Source organism: Ambystoma mexicanum, chromosome 5p, assembly GCF_040938575.1.
Source record: "Ambystoma mexicanum isolate Mex_15411 chromosome 5p, UKY_AmexF1_1, whole genome shotgun sequence".
NCBI classification, from domain to species: domain Eukaryota; kingdom Metazoa; phylum Chordata; class Amphibia; order Caudata; family Ambystomatidae; genus Ambystoma; species Ambystoma mexicanum.
The window spans coordinates 1362637424-1362650880 of record NC_090930.1 but is presented as its reverse complement, the minus strand read 5'-3'; the positions used below and the strand labels follow the sequence as shown (position 1 = coordinate 1362650880).

Below are 13457 nucleotides of genomic sequence, written 5' to 3'. Positions count from 1 at the left end.
CTCTACTCCAGGCTCTACAAGCTTCTCAGGCGCATCTAACAGGTCAAACAGTGCAAGTCCTCACAGACAGCACCACTGCCATGTTTTACATGAACAAGCAAGGAGGCACACACTGTCCAAGTCTTTGCAGGCTAGCCCAAAAATTTTGGAAGTGGGCAGTCAAGTGGAACATGTTCCTAGTGTCTCAACACCTTCATGGGGAACTCAATTCTCTAGCAAAGGCTCTAGCAGAGAACCCCTATCCGAAGAGTCGGTGCTGGACTGCCCATGTGGGCGGGACAAAGACTGATATGCAAATGGATTTTTCTCATCTGTGAAAGGTACAGTGAGCAAAAAGCGTGTGCTGCAAACTCTCATCTCAGAACAGGTTATCATGCCATGTTCTTTCTGGAGAGGAGCGCCTGCTACCTTTATTTTAAAAACAAGTGCAACAGTGCACTCCTAAACTTTACCTTTGGCACTGCATCTTCCCAACTCTGTTTCTTAGTTGCTGAGCCTCTTCTAATAGTTTATTTTTGGATCTGTGCTGTTCAACTAGGCAATGTATTGGGGACTTGATTTATGACTGGGTTTTAGCATTTTGTAGTTGGAAATAATGTATGGCATTTAAAATGTTCTTATGTATGCCCCTATGCTATTGCTTATGTATATATATATATATGGCATTTAACATGTTATTACATACGTCCTTTGCTATTGCACATACATTCAGTCTAGTAAATGGATCACAACTTTGACTGAAAGAGTGCAGTTGTTTGCAATGCCCCACGATACAAGGAACCTGCATACTAGCAATGAGCTTGATGTCTTTATAGGAATCATATGCCATGTTGAATAAATACGAGCTACTGGTGGCAAAGGAGGAGATGGAGAAGGTGGACACCCTGCGCTACACTTGGGAGAAACTTCTTGTGCGGGCTATTGAAGTACAGAACGAATTGGTCTCTCTGCAGCCCAACTTCAGGGGAGAGCTCATCAGCACTGTTCAGAACTTCATTAAAGATTGCACAGATTATTATTCTGACTATGACAAGGTAAGAAGATTAATCATGCTTTATTAAACCAAAGAACAAGCAGCTCATATTTAATATTTATTTTAATATTTAGCTATATTTTGAAGAAATGTTGCTATATTTTTCTGCAAAATATTGCATATATACCAGTTCGGCCTAGGGAAATGGAAAGGGGGCGTCTTACATTCTGAACGGGCAGTAATCTGAATTCTGAGAATTGTTATTATGAAGGAAACCAGCATTACCAAAGCAGTTATGCTGGCTTGTGTGTAAACATTGTATAGACAGATAGAGCCTGATTCACAAAAGCATTTTCTCATGGGAAAAACCCATTGGAAAGGGCTTTGTAAATCAGGCCCAGACCCGTCTCCTTTCCTCCATACTTATGGGGTGTCCACCCTATGGGGGCAGGACTGTTACACTTTTGGAATAGCTAAATTAATTTCCCCTTTACATTTTTAGTGTTGCAAGGAAGGCACTGTGGCGTGGGCGTGTCCAGCCCCACTGACTCTGCCCACCAGCAACACCAATCAGTGCTTTTTTTCCACGTTGATGGGACTGGACGCTTGGTTTAGCGCACACTTTTTTACTGGGCCACTTTTCCCCTACACCATTCTTTAGGCATAGATTAATGTATTATTTTCGCTCTCCAGCAACCTCCGTCTGTCGTATATGATTGGTGCCAAGGGTCTTTCAACCTGCACATCTTGCAGCAGCTATTTGGCATCGGCGTACTCCTACGTGCAGTGCTTGGAGTGTGTAGGGCCCCAACACAGGTGGTTGGCCTATTCCTCCTGCCACACACTTTCACTGAGGACTGTTCGCAGAAGATTGTCGAAGTGGAGGAATCTTTTCAACGTGTCGCCTTTGTGTGAGTTGAAGGAATTTGTTTCCTCGCGCATTTGACCACATCAGGCAAGTCAAGCACCCTGTGCAAGGGCATAGCTCTCAACTCACCCGCTTTTGGCGGGTGTCACCCTCCCTGAAAGCAGCTGCATCACCCCCAAAGTCCCTCATGTGCCCATTCACTCCTATGGGCTCTCACCCGCCAAAAAGAAAATCAGGTGTTTTCATCCACCTTGATGACAAAAAAGGTTGGGAGCTATGCAAGTGGTACGTTAGTCCTCTAGTGGCTAGCCACTGCAGTGCTGGAGTCTGTTCTGAGACCAACTTGGCTTCCACCGGTGCCAAGAGCACTGAGGTTCTTTCAGGAGCCAAGCACCAAGGATCTTCCAAGGTCTAAAACCGGGTTATCAGTGCCCAAGGTGATGCCCGAGCGATGAAAATCTACCAGGCCTAAACAGAGGCCAGAGGGCCTTCAGCCTTCCAGATCAAAAACTGAGGATTTTCTGTCACCAATATCTACCAGGCATCATCCCAGCATCCAGTAGAATCTAAACAGAAGCTGTGCTCTGCATTGAGTGCCACTCCTTGCGCCTCTTTACTTGCTTCAGATACAGGTTCTAAATCTACCACAACCTGTCAGATAATAGCTCATCCTGCCAAAGAGATGATGCCATTTCAGGGTCAACGGCCACCTGCCTCCAAGATGGCTGCCTCAGACCAGGCCAGACAGACGGATACCTCTGTCATAGTTTCCTAGTTAGAGGAGGATATTTCGGAAATTTCCTCTACAGAGTAGGGACCTTCCACTCCCTCAAGATCTTCGCCGATCTCTCTTCCTCCTACTGTCTCCAGGGAGGATTTTGTTAGGGTGGATTGGTTTCTGAGGACCGCCTGGTCTACCTGTTACCCCGTACCATCCTCTTCCCTCAGGTTTAGAGCTCCCTCTCCGATCAGGCAGTGAACTTGGTATCCTAAACCACTGCCAACTTGGTCTCCATCCGCCTCCTCATCTTACACTCCCACTACACCCGGGCCTTTCACGTCACTGGAAGATAGATTCTTTGAAATGTTTCAAAGAATTATGCATTCTGATCCTATGAAAGGGTACTTTAAATGTTTAATAAAGGAGTTGATGCCTCAAAATGTTCCTCTACCTCTGACGTCTACTGGTCCACTTACAATTCCAGGCCCTCATAAACCCCCTTAGTTACGACGGCCCCAACAGATTTGGCAGCTCCACCGAACAGTGCTTCGAATACAGATCAACTCTCTGAGGCAAGGTCAAAGGAACAGCTCACAGACCTGTCTTCAGCAAAAGATACCGACACAGGCGATGATGAGAAAGGTGAGGAAAATGCCTCTTAATCAGCAAAAGCTTTCCATCACAGGATGGTAGGGGTTCAAGACTTTTTGGTGTTCCCTGTACCAGAATTATATGATTCAGAGCCCAGGGTGCTTTCAGGCGTGCTCTCACTAAACCAGTCTGACAGATATGGCATTCCTTTTCAAATACGGCAGGACATACAAGTAAAAGAATTGATCCCTAATACTGTGAGTTATTTACAGACACCCCCTCGTTATCCTCAAACCCGCAACCTCAGTGTTCTGTGGTAGCCTCAGCTACTATGTTTTCTAAGTCATCTTTGTTTGCTCCACAAACCTCCTGCTCTCTCTCTAAAGAAGACAAACTTCTAGAATGTTATGGCAAGACAATATACAGTAGCGCGTCCCTCCACTTGAGACAGTCCAAATCTGATGCACTGTTATCTGCGGCCAACCACAGATGATGGCACAAGATTGAAGAATTTCAGCAGTATCTCCCTGCACAGAGGGTAGTTGCTTTTAAGTCTGGTCTATCAGACCCGTCTCCTATCGGAAACAAACTTATCGCACAAGACATGAGAGAGTCAGCTGCTCACCATATAAAACTGCTGCTAGAGCACTAGCTATCAGCGTAGATCTGAGATGGTCAGCGTGGGCTAGAGCGACCCACTTCAATAAGGATGTTCAGGACATGAACTTTGACTTACAACTTTTGAGGGAAATGCCTTGTTTCACTCCTCTACTGATGAAGAATTAAATAAGAAAATGTCCACTGTTACTGCCAAATCCTACACTGTTCTCACAAAGGGACCCTGGAATTCTTTCCAGCCCTCCAAGCAGCCATGAACTGACTATAAAAGCAAAATCTTCAAAGGGTTTTGTGGCTACCAAGAAAGGAAATGCCGGCATCCGGACAGGTCACCCAGCTTTCAGAGTAGGAAGTAACAAAAAACTTCCAATAGGGGATATTTCTCTGCTTACCCAGCATCAACCTCCGAGCCTAAAAAGCAGTAATTCCTTCCTCTGCTTCACGCCCCCCCCCCCCAATCCCCAGTCAGGGGCAGGATTTCATCTTTCCACCAAAACTGGCGTGTCATTTCAGAGGATCCTGGACCATTTCAGTGGTAAGAGGAGGTTACAGATTACCCATTCCTCCCAACCCTTCTTTAGTTCCCTCTCTGATTCAAATAGGATCAACCACTCTCCTACAAGAGATCGGCAACCTTTTGAGATCAATGCGATCGAGGACGTCCCTCCTCACGAAAGAGCGCAGGGCTTTTACTCTCACCGTTCTATTGTTCCCAAGAAGAATCAGGCGGGACTGGGAACGGTATGATACCTTTTCTATCTGAATCTATACCTTCCCCTAGAAAAGTTCAAGATGGTCACGCCAACACATATTCAGAATGGTTGTGCGCAGTAGATCTAAAGGATGCATATCTTCATTTTCCCTGGGCCAGCAGCACTTTCATGTATTGCACTCTCTTGTTCAGACTGCTGCCCCAGAGGTTTTACAAAATGTATGGCTCCTATAGCAGCACATTTAAGGACGAATGGGATTCACATTGATCTCTACTTGGACAACTGGCTCATCAGGTCAGAAACATGCATGGGAATCACAGCCTCCATTCAACAACTACTGGACCTTCTCTTCAGTCTAGGCCTCTTGGTCATTCTCAAGAAGTCTTGTTTAATCCCAGCTCAGAACATCCTCTTTATAGTGTTCGGATGCGATACAACTGTAGGCAGAGTGTTCCTTATGAAACAGAGGATGCAGGACATTCAACAGACAATCGTACATTTTCTGCGGCAGAAATCCACCTCGGAATGGTGGTTTCAGCATCTCCTTTGCCTTATGGCAGTTTCTATTCTAGCCTTACCTCTTGCTCGCCTCAAAATGAGGTGTCTCCAACTGCATTTGGCAGAACGCTAGGTTTAGGAGTGCAAAACTCAGTAAAACATTATTCCTAGTCACTCCAGCTTTAAACCAGATCTACTGCGGTGTGGGCGGTGTGGGGAAGAAACGAAGCTAAGAGTCGGAGCCCCCTTTCAGGATGCTTCTCATCTACACACCATAACTTCAGACTCCTCTCTAACAGGATGGGGAGCCACATTGAGTCAATTTCAGACTCATGCACTTTGGTCTCCAGAGGAGTCCCTCTGGCACATAAATACACTGGAACTTGTGGCAATTTTCAAAATTTTAAAGTATTTTCTTCCTTTGATCCAGGCCACCACAATTCTCATACGAATAGACAGCACAACAGCTATGTTCTATGCCAATAAGAAGGATGGGACAAGATCCCCTCGGTTATGTCATCTAGCAATTCATTTTTTGGAGTGGGCGCAGCACGGCATACATCTCCACACTGTTCATCTATTGGGAGACCTCAACACAAGGGCGGACTCATTAAGCCGTCTCTCATGAGAAAGCAGCTTACTTACAGATCCAACAACACTTGGAAACCAATAACATCCTTGGAAAAATACAGTCTGGTTTCCGGCCTTGCCATGGAACCGAGACAGCCCTACGTGACTTAAAGATAGAGCTCCAACAAACCATGGACCAGGGCAAGCCTGCTCTACTCCTATTCCTTGACCTATCTGCCGCATTCCACCTCGTAGACCATAGGATACTATGCAAGCACCTGAAAAACGCAGCACAATTCTCCCATCAAGCCACCACCTGGGTCACATTCTTCCTCGAAGACAGGCTCATGAGAGTCTTCTCCGATCAGGACAGTGCATCCCCCACTCCCATCCACTGCGGAGTCCCACGGGGATCGTGCATTTCTCCCACCCTCTATAACATGTTCACCCTCCCCCTCTTCAAAGACCTCGATGATCACAACATAGCCTTCACCAACTACGCTGATGACACTCAGGTCCTCCTCCCCCTCACTGGCTCTTAAGATCAGGACGCAGCCACCCTCAACAAGATCTACGCCATTATCCAGGCATCAACAGAGACAAAATCAAAATACTCATAGTAGGCCCCAAACAAGTCCTCATCAAACTAGACAGCAAATACGCCTCCTTCAACATAGACAACACAAACATCACCACCTCAGCCACGGCTAAAACCCTAGGAGTATACCTAGATGCCTCGCTCTCCATGTCCCGCCAAGTCAATGCTATTGCATCCTCCGCGGCCCTAGCGACCAAGGTCATAAATGCTGTTAAGCCTTACCTCTCCCCCAAATACCGCCTTGCCATCGCAAGAGCCACAGTAGGAGCTAAGCTTGACTACTGCAACGTCCTATTTCTAGGCACCTCCACCAAAAACCTAACAAAAACTTCAAACCACACAATACAATGCTCTCAGGGCCACCCTCAGCATCCCTAAAAGAGAACACATATCCCAAGCAAGACGAAACGCTCACTGGCCCCCTGTTAGAGAGCGTATACTCTTCAAATCACTCTCCATCACCCACGCCTGCCTCGCGCTAACAGCACCAACATACCTCTCAGAAACCATCCAGAGAGACAGCTCCATCAGACCCAAACGCACCCAACACTGCAACAGCTCTCCGTCCCGTCCTTCAAAAGACAAAAAGCTGGCGGATCCAGCTTCACGGTGCTCGCACCCAAGAGCTGGAACGCTCTACCTCCGGCCCTCAGAAAAGAACCCTCTGTCACCACCTTCCGCAAGGCCCTCAAAACACAACTCTTCCAATAAAACTCTATTGAACCTATGCCACCATGGCACATAGACTTAGAGAATGTCATAATTATCAATACCTCATATCATCCTGTACTCTGTATACTAATCAATCTCATCTCATGAATACTATGCCTACTAAACCACTATGTAAACCTATCCTTGTATAGATACGACTGTACCCTGTTTAAATATGACTTCATTAGACCCGGAGATGTACATCTATGTTTAAACAACTGTACCCTGAATATACATGATTGCTCTACACCAAGAAATGTATTGTCTATGCATAAACAACTGTATCTGCAAGCAAACTTCCTTGTAACAGCGCCATGATGCGCCTGGGCCGTTGGCGCTTTATAAATCCAGATAAATAAAAACAAAAAAACAAAAAAATGTTGCAACCACGATGGGAAATGAAGGACTCAGCACTCCATCAAATATTCCTGAAATGGGGTCACCCTCATCTGGATCTTTATACGACTTTCCAAAACCGCAAGTGTCCACGATTCACAGACTTTCTTGAGCACATTCCTTGGGGGATGCTCTCCAAATTCCTTAGGACAGGGAGACATTCTATGCATTTCCTGTGATTCCCCCGATTCCCAGAATACTTTCAAAGTTCAAGAGGTCTATGCATTGCACTCTAATATTGATAGCACCAAATTGGCCGCCCTGCATCTGGTTTTCAGATCTCCTACTCCTCAGTGCTCACGGCATGTGTGTCCTCCCTTTGGCTGAGGACCTACCCTCTCAACAGTAAGGGACGGTTGTCTACCCCTCCCCGATACCACTCAATTTAGCAGCCTGGTATGTGAGCACATAGCTTTCGCTGGCCTGGAGATATCAGATGATAATATGGCTATTATGCAAGCCGCTAGGAAGCAGTCAACAAGATCCCAATAAAGAGTAAGTGGACTTGCTTCCGTTTCTGGATGCTGGAGAAATCCCTCAATCTTCTCCATTCTTCTTCAGACAACATTTTATCTTTTGTGTCTCACGCAATATGGGACCTAAGCGTGGTATTGTTGGCAGTATCCCATAAGCCGTTCAAACCCATGTCTACGACAGACATGAAACTGCTATCTTTCAGCCCTTTTGGTAGCTGTCATTTCTGGTAGAACGATTGGTGAGATTCATGCTCTTTCTTCATCAGAGCCCTACTATGATTTTACATTAAGATAAAGTTGTTCTAAAGACGCATCCTACGTTTTTACCCAAGGATGTGTCATCCTTTCACTTAAACCAGGAAGTGGTTCTACCTAATGATTTCCCTTCTCTCAGTCTGAAGGGGAGAGAGTCCTTCATGCTCTGGACGTCAAGCAGGTGCTAAAATTCTATTTAGACCGCACCAAGTAATTGAAGAAAGCAGATCGTTTATTTCCTTCTGAGGTCAACAAGATGGCTTTCAGGCTTCAAAAGCCACCGTAGCCAGGTGGGTCATCTCTTGTATTGTAGAAGCATACAAGCTTCAGAAAAAATCAGTGCCTAATGGATTACATGCTCACACATCTTTTGCCAAGGCAACAGCAGTAGAATTCCAAAGAAACATTCCATGGTAACTCATAAGTAAAGCAGCAACTTGGTCTTCCCCTTCTGCGTTCTGCAAACATTACTGCATGGATACAGAAGCCAGGTCGGATGCTAGGTTTGGTTAGTCAGTTCTGCAGAACTTTTTTGTGCAAAATTAATTTCTAGCCACCCAGATAGATTAGTAATATGTAATATCCCATAAGTATGGAGAAAAGGGGACGGACCTAAGAATAAGAAAATGTTACCATAGTCCCCTTTTCTCTATACGTCCCACCTGCCGTCCCCCATTAAATGTTAGTCTAGTTCTCTGTCTTGCAAAGCAAAGGACTAATGGGTGTTGCTGGTAGGCAGAATCGGCAGGGATGGCCACACCCATGCCCCAGTGCCTCCCATGCAACCCTACAAAAGTGTAGAGGCGAAATTAAATTTGCTATACCAAAAGTGTACCGGCACCATCCCCTTAGGACGGACGCCCAAAAGTATGGAGGAAAGGGGACTATGCACTAAGAGTACAGAAGTCAATACAGTGAATACTTTTTTTAATAGAAACTCATACTTTAGAATATTCAAACCTGTCAGGCTCGGAACACCCCTGGAAACCTTTTTTAAAAAAAACTTCTCACAGTGTTCACCAGCAGTCTACTGTGACTTCACAAGTTCATGGCCAGCCACGATTGAGAGAAACAGAGTACTGCCATTCCACTTTTGAAAGTCTACAGTTTCACTTTATTTTTCCACTCAGTGAAGAAGCAAGCTCCTGTTTTTGCTTTGCTATTTGAAGTTTGAAACCTTTTTTTATCCAAATGTGAAATGTCTGGCTTCGAATGGATTGTGTCCTCCCACGTATTCCTCATCTTGTGATAAATCGTTATCTCCAGCTTCGCTGCTTCAGAAAAAAAAATTCTCGGCAGAGGGCGCTGTGCTCGAGGTTGTGGCGTCGATTGTCCCTCGACGTACTCCGTACTCTGTCGACGTCACCGATGGTATAAGTAGCTCGAGCCGCGCCCGTTGCTTCAGTTCCGTTTTTCCGATCGCTTCGCTATCGAGAACGGCACGCTTCTATTTTCTGTGAAGAAAATGTCATCATCTTCAACACCTTCGACACCCAGAACTGGGTTTAAAAAGTGTGCAGATTGTGGGTCTAAGATGTCGATTACCGATCCCCACCGGATTTGTCTCTGGTGTCTCGGTTCCAGTCACCGAACCGACGACTGCGGCTCCTGCCAATCGATGACCGAAAAAGCTCTTCGTGAGAGGAGAGGTAAACTGTCGGTGGGGAGGGAGGCCTCAAAAAAGGTTTCGTCAAAAAAACATAAGAAACCGACCGATTCTAAGGGATCGGATCGCCATAGGCACTCGAAGAGATCTCGATCTAGAAGTAGATCGAGACATTCTTCGTCGTCATCGAAAAAAATGAAGAGGAGCCATAGATCTCCCTCATCATCTTCCTCTTCAGAGTCGACCGAAGAAATTCGTTGTCCGACTAAATCGGATTCTCCCAGTAAGTGGGAAGAATTCCATAAAAGATGATTCAGGTTTTCGAGAATGCGGCCTCGACCCCCTCGAAAGAACCTCGAAAAAGCCATACCCCTAAGGTCGCTCCATTGGACGACAAAGGGAAGTCCAAGGCTACTATGGCTAAGACCAGTAGCGTCGAGGAATACAAAAAACCTCGAGTCGACGTAAAACCGTCGAAGAAACTTCGAGAGTCGAGCACCTCTCCAGTGCCGGCCAAGAAACACAAATCGTCGAAGACTTCGACGATTTCGTCGACGCCCTCGACGTCGATAATTTCGACACCAAAACCACATTTCGAAGACACCCTCGAAAACTTCGAGGGATTTGCCATTTCCTTCGAAGCAGATGGAAGAGTAAGAAAGGAGATTCACTCCTTTGCCCAGATCAGACTTTTTCAAATCTATGTCTGCAATTTATGAACAGTCTGCTTCAGAAGAAGAAGACGAAGTTACTCCTTTGGGAGTTACTTATGGTAGAAGACAAGTTCCTGAAGAACTTATTGACCAGGAATCCAGAATGAGAGACCTGAGTGATACTCTACATTCTGCCAGTGGAGTTGACACATCCCCAGAATTAGAGTTTGCCAAACCTGATCCTGCAGAGCATGCAGATGCTGGGTACAGGGGTCTTATGACCAGGGTAGTTGAATACATGGGTTGGGGTAATACTTCACCCATTTTTGAACAAGATGCCATGACGGATATTATCGTCAAGGGACCTCAGAAGGATCCTGTTCTCCCTTTTCACGGGCCCTTCAAAGGACTGTGGAGAAAAACTGGGAGAAACCAGAAACCATTGCTGCTGCAGACAGCACTTTTCCAAGAAAATACAGACCAGCTGGATCGGATCCTGAATATTTGAATAAACATCCGACTCCAGAGAGTTTAGTAATTCAAGCAGCATCCACTTCAAAACAAACTGGTTATCCAACTATCCCTCCAGATAGAGAGGATAAAAAAATTGACGCCTGGGCACGTAAAGTTTTCACGTCAGGCAGTATGGCACTTAAGTCGGCAAATGTCACCTGTACCCTAGCCAGGTTTAACCATACCCTGTGGGACTGTATTTCGGCGGCGGCTGATCATATTCCGGAAGGCGAGGAAAGGGAAGGCTTCCTGAATATAGTCAAAGACAGGAAGGAAGCAATGGGGGAATGCCTCCAGTCTGGACTGGATACTGCTGATAGTATCAGCAGATCCATGGCTGCAAGCGTTGTGCTACGCAGATTTGCGTGGTTCAGGAAGTCGGGATTTGCACCGGATGTGCAAGCTAGACTCCTCAACATGCCCTTTGATGGATCGTGGCTCTTTGGCAGAAAGACTGATGAAAGCCTTGAAAAACTTCAGACCTCGAAAGCGGCAGCTAAATCACTTAGCACCTCTTTGCGCCAGCCTCTAAAACCCTATTCTGGCTCATCTTCCTGGAGGGGTCGTTCTTTTCGATACTACTCCTCTTTTGGTAGAGGAAGAGGACAGGCCTCTCAAAGGGGCAAAAGGAACTTCCCTCGTGGAACACGGGGAAGAGGTGCAAAATCAGCCTCAGGAGCGGCATCTGTACCCTCAGCCACTCCTGCAGCCTCCTCCAAATCCCTCTGAGACTTTGTTACACAAAACACCAGTGGGAGGCAGGATCTCTCAACATCTGAAGGAATGGCGGGGCATTACCTCAGATGCTTGGGCACTGGAAACAGTAGCCCAAGGTTACTGTCTCCCCTTTCTAAAAAGGCCTCAGAATCATCCACCGGGAGCCAATTCCGTCAAAATTCCGGATCCTGCTAGAGAAAGGTGCCATAGAACTGGTACCTGTAGCGGAGAGGAACAGGGGTTGGTACTCCCCATATTTTCTCATCCCAAAAAAGGACGGAGGACTGAGACCCATCTTGGACTTGAGATACTTGAACAAGTTCCTCAGGAAGGACAAGTTCAAGATGGTGACTCTTTCTCAGATCCTTCAGGCTCTCCAACTCCAAGATTGGTTGGTATCATTGGACCTTCAGGATGCTTACTTTCATGTGCCAATCCATCCAAAGCACAGAAAGTACCTGAGGTTCGCGATTGGCAATTCTCATTATTAGTTTCGAGTTCTGCCATTCGGGTTGACCTCCGCCCGAGGGTTTTCACCAAACTGTTGGCGGTTGTGGCAGCAAGTCTCAGGAAAGGAGGTATTCACATATATCCCTACCTGGACGACTGGTTGATCAGAGCAAGTTCTCCAGAACAAGCTCAGGAACATCTTTCGATCACCTGCCACTTCCTCCACAAACTGGGCTTCTCCCTCAATTTCAAGAAGTCCCACATGATACCATCCCAGAAACTCCAGTTTATCGGAGCAGTCTTGGACACTTCATTGGGAAAAGCCTCGCCTCCCGAAGTGAGAGCTGTCCACATCCAGCAGATGGTAACAAAATTCCAGAATGCCCAACGTCTACCGGCCTTCGATTTTCTCAGGTTGCTCGGCCTCATGGCATCCTGCATTATTCTAGTACCAGAGGCCAGGTTGAGAATGAGATCCCTTCAATGGGCACTCAGAACTCAGTGGTCCCAGTTCTCAGGGAATATGTCGGATCTTCTGCAAGTCCCGAGCGCAGTTGCTCAGGATCTTCTATGGTGGGCTTGCAACGACAACATTCTCAAGGGAGAGTCTTTTTGGCAACCATGGACGGAGATAACAGTAGTAACGGACGCCTCACTCACGGGGTGGGGAGCACACACCAACAATCTGACAATCAGCGGTCGTTGGTCTCCATCGGAGTCCAAACTACACATCAACCTATTAGAGCTGAGGGCAATCAGACTAGCTCTGAAGGCCTTTCTGCCCTCTGTACATGGAAAGAATGTTCTGATAATGACGAACAACACAGTGGCCATGTACTATCTCAACAAGAGAGGGGGTGTAGGGTCACTGCCACTGTGCAGAGAGGCAATGCAGCTCTGGTTCTGGGCAATACGAGAAGGAATCTCTCTGTCGGTAATTCACCTAGCCGTAGAGAAGAACACGGCGACAGACGCTCTGAGCAGGCAGAGCACGGTCTCTCACGAGTGGGAGCTGGCTCAGAAAGTCCTTCTGGAGATCGTCGCCCTTTGGGGAACCCCTCAAGTGGATCTGTTCGCCACCGCGATCAACCGGAAGTGCGATCAGTACTGCTCAAGGGAATTTCCTCAAAGAGGAGCTCTGGGAGACGCATTCGTAGTGGAGTGGAAGTTTCCACTGCTGTACGCGTTTCCCCCAGTCCCCGTGATTCCTCAAGTAATCAGGAGGTTGAGAAAGTTTAGGAAAACCATGATCCTAATTGCCCCGGATTGGGCCAGGAGGACGTGGTACCCGGACCTTCTAGACATGTCCATCTGCCCTCCAATACGTCTTCCGCAAAGAGAGGATCTTCTCTCGCAAGAGGAAGGTCGGGTTCTCCATCCAGAGGTCAAGACACTCAACCTTCACGCATGGTTTCTGAGAGGTTGAGATACAAGGATTGGGATCTTCCGGATGACGTAATGGAAATCTTGCTTTCGGCCAGAAGACCAGCAACAACGTCTTTGTACCGATGTCGCTGGAATAGGTTTAGT

The 13457-nt window shown here is 46.7% G+C and overlaps 1 protein-coding gene across 1 annotated transcript in view; it reads left to right on the top strand.

The window, feature by feature from the left end:
* DNAH5 (dynein axonemal heavy chain 5) overlaps positions 1-13457 on the top strand; it is a 4235244-nt gene that overhangs the window by 1478325 nt on the left and 2743462 nt on the right. The window contains exon 25 of the mRNA XM_069613779.1: positions 816-1034. Coding sequence (XP_069469880.1) covers positions 816-1034 — 219 coding nt within the window. The remainder of the gene's footprint in view (positions 1-815; positions 1035-13457) is intronic.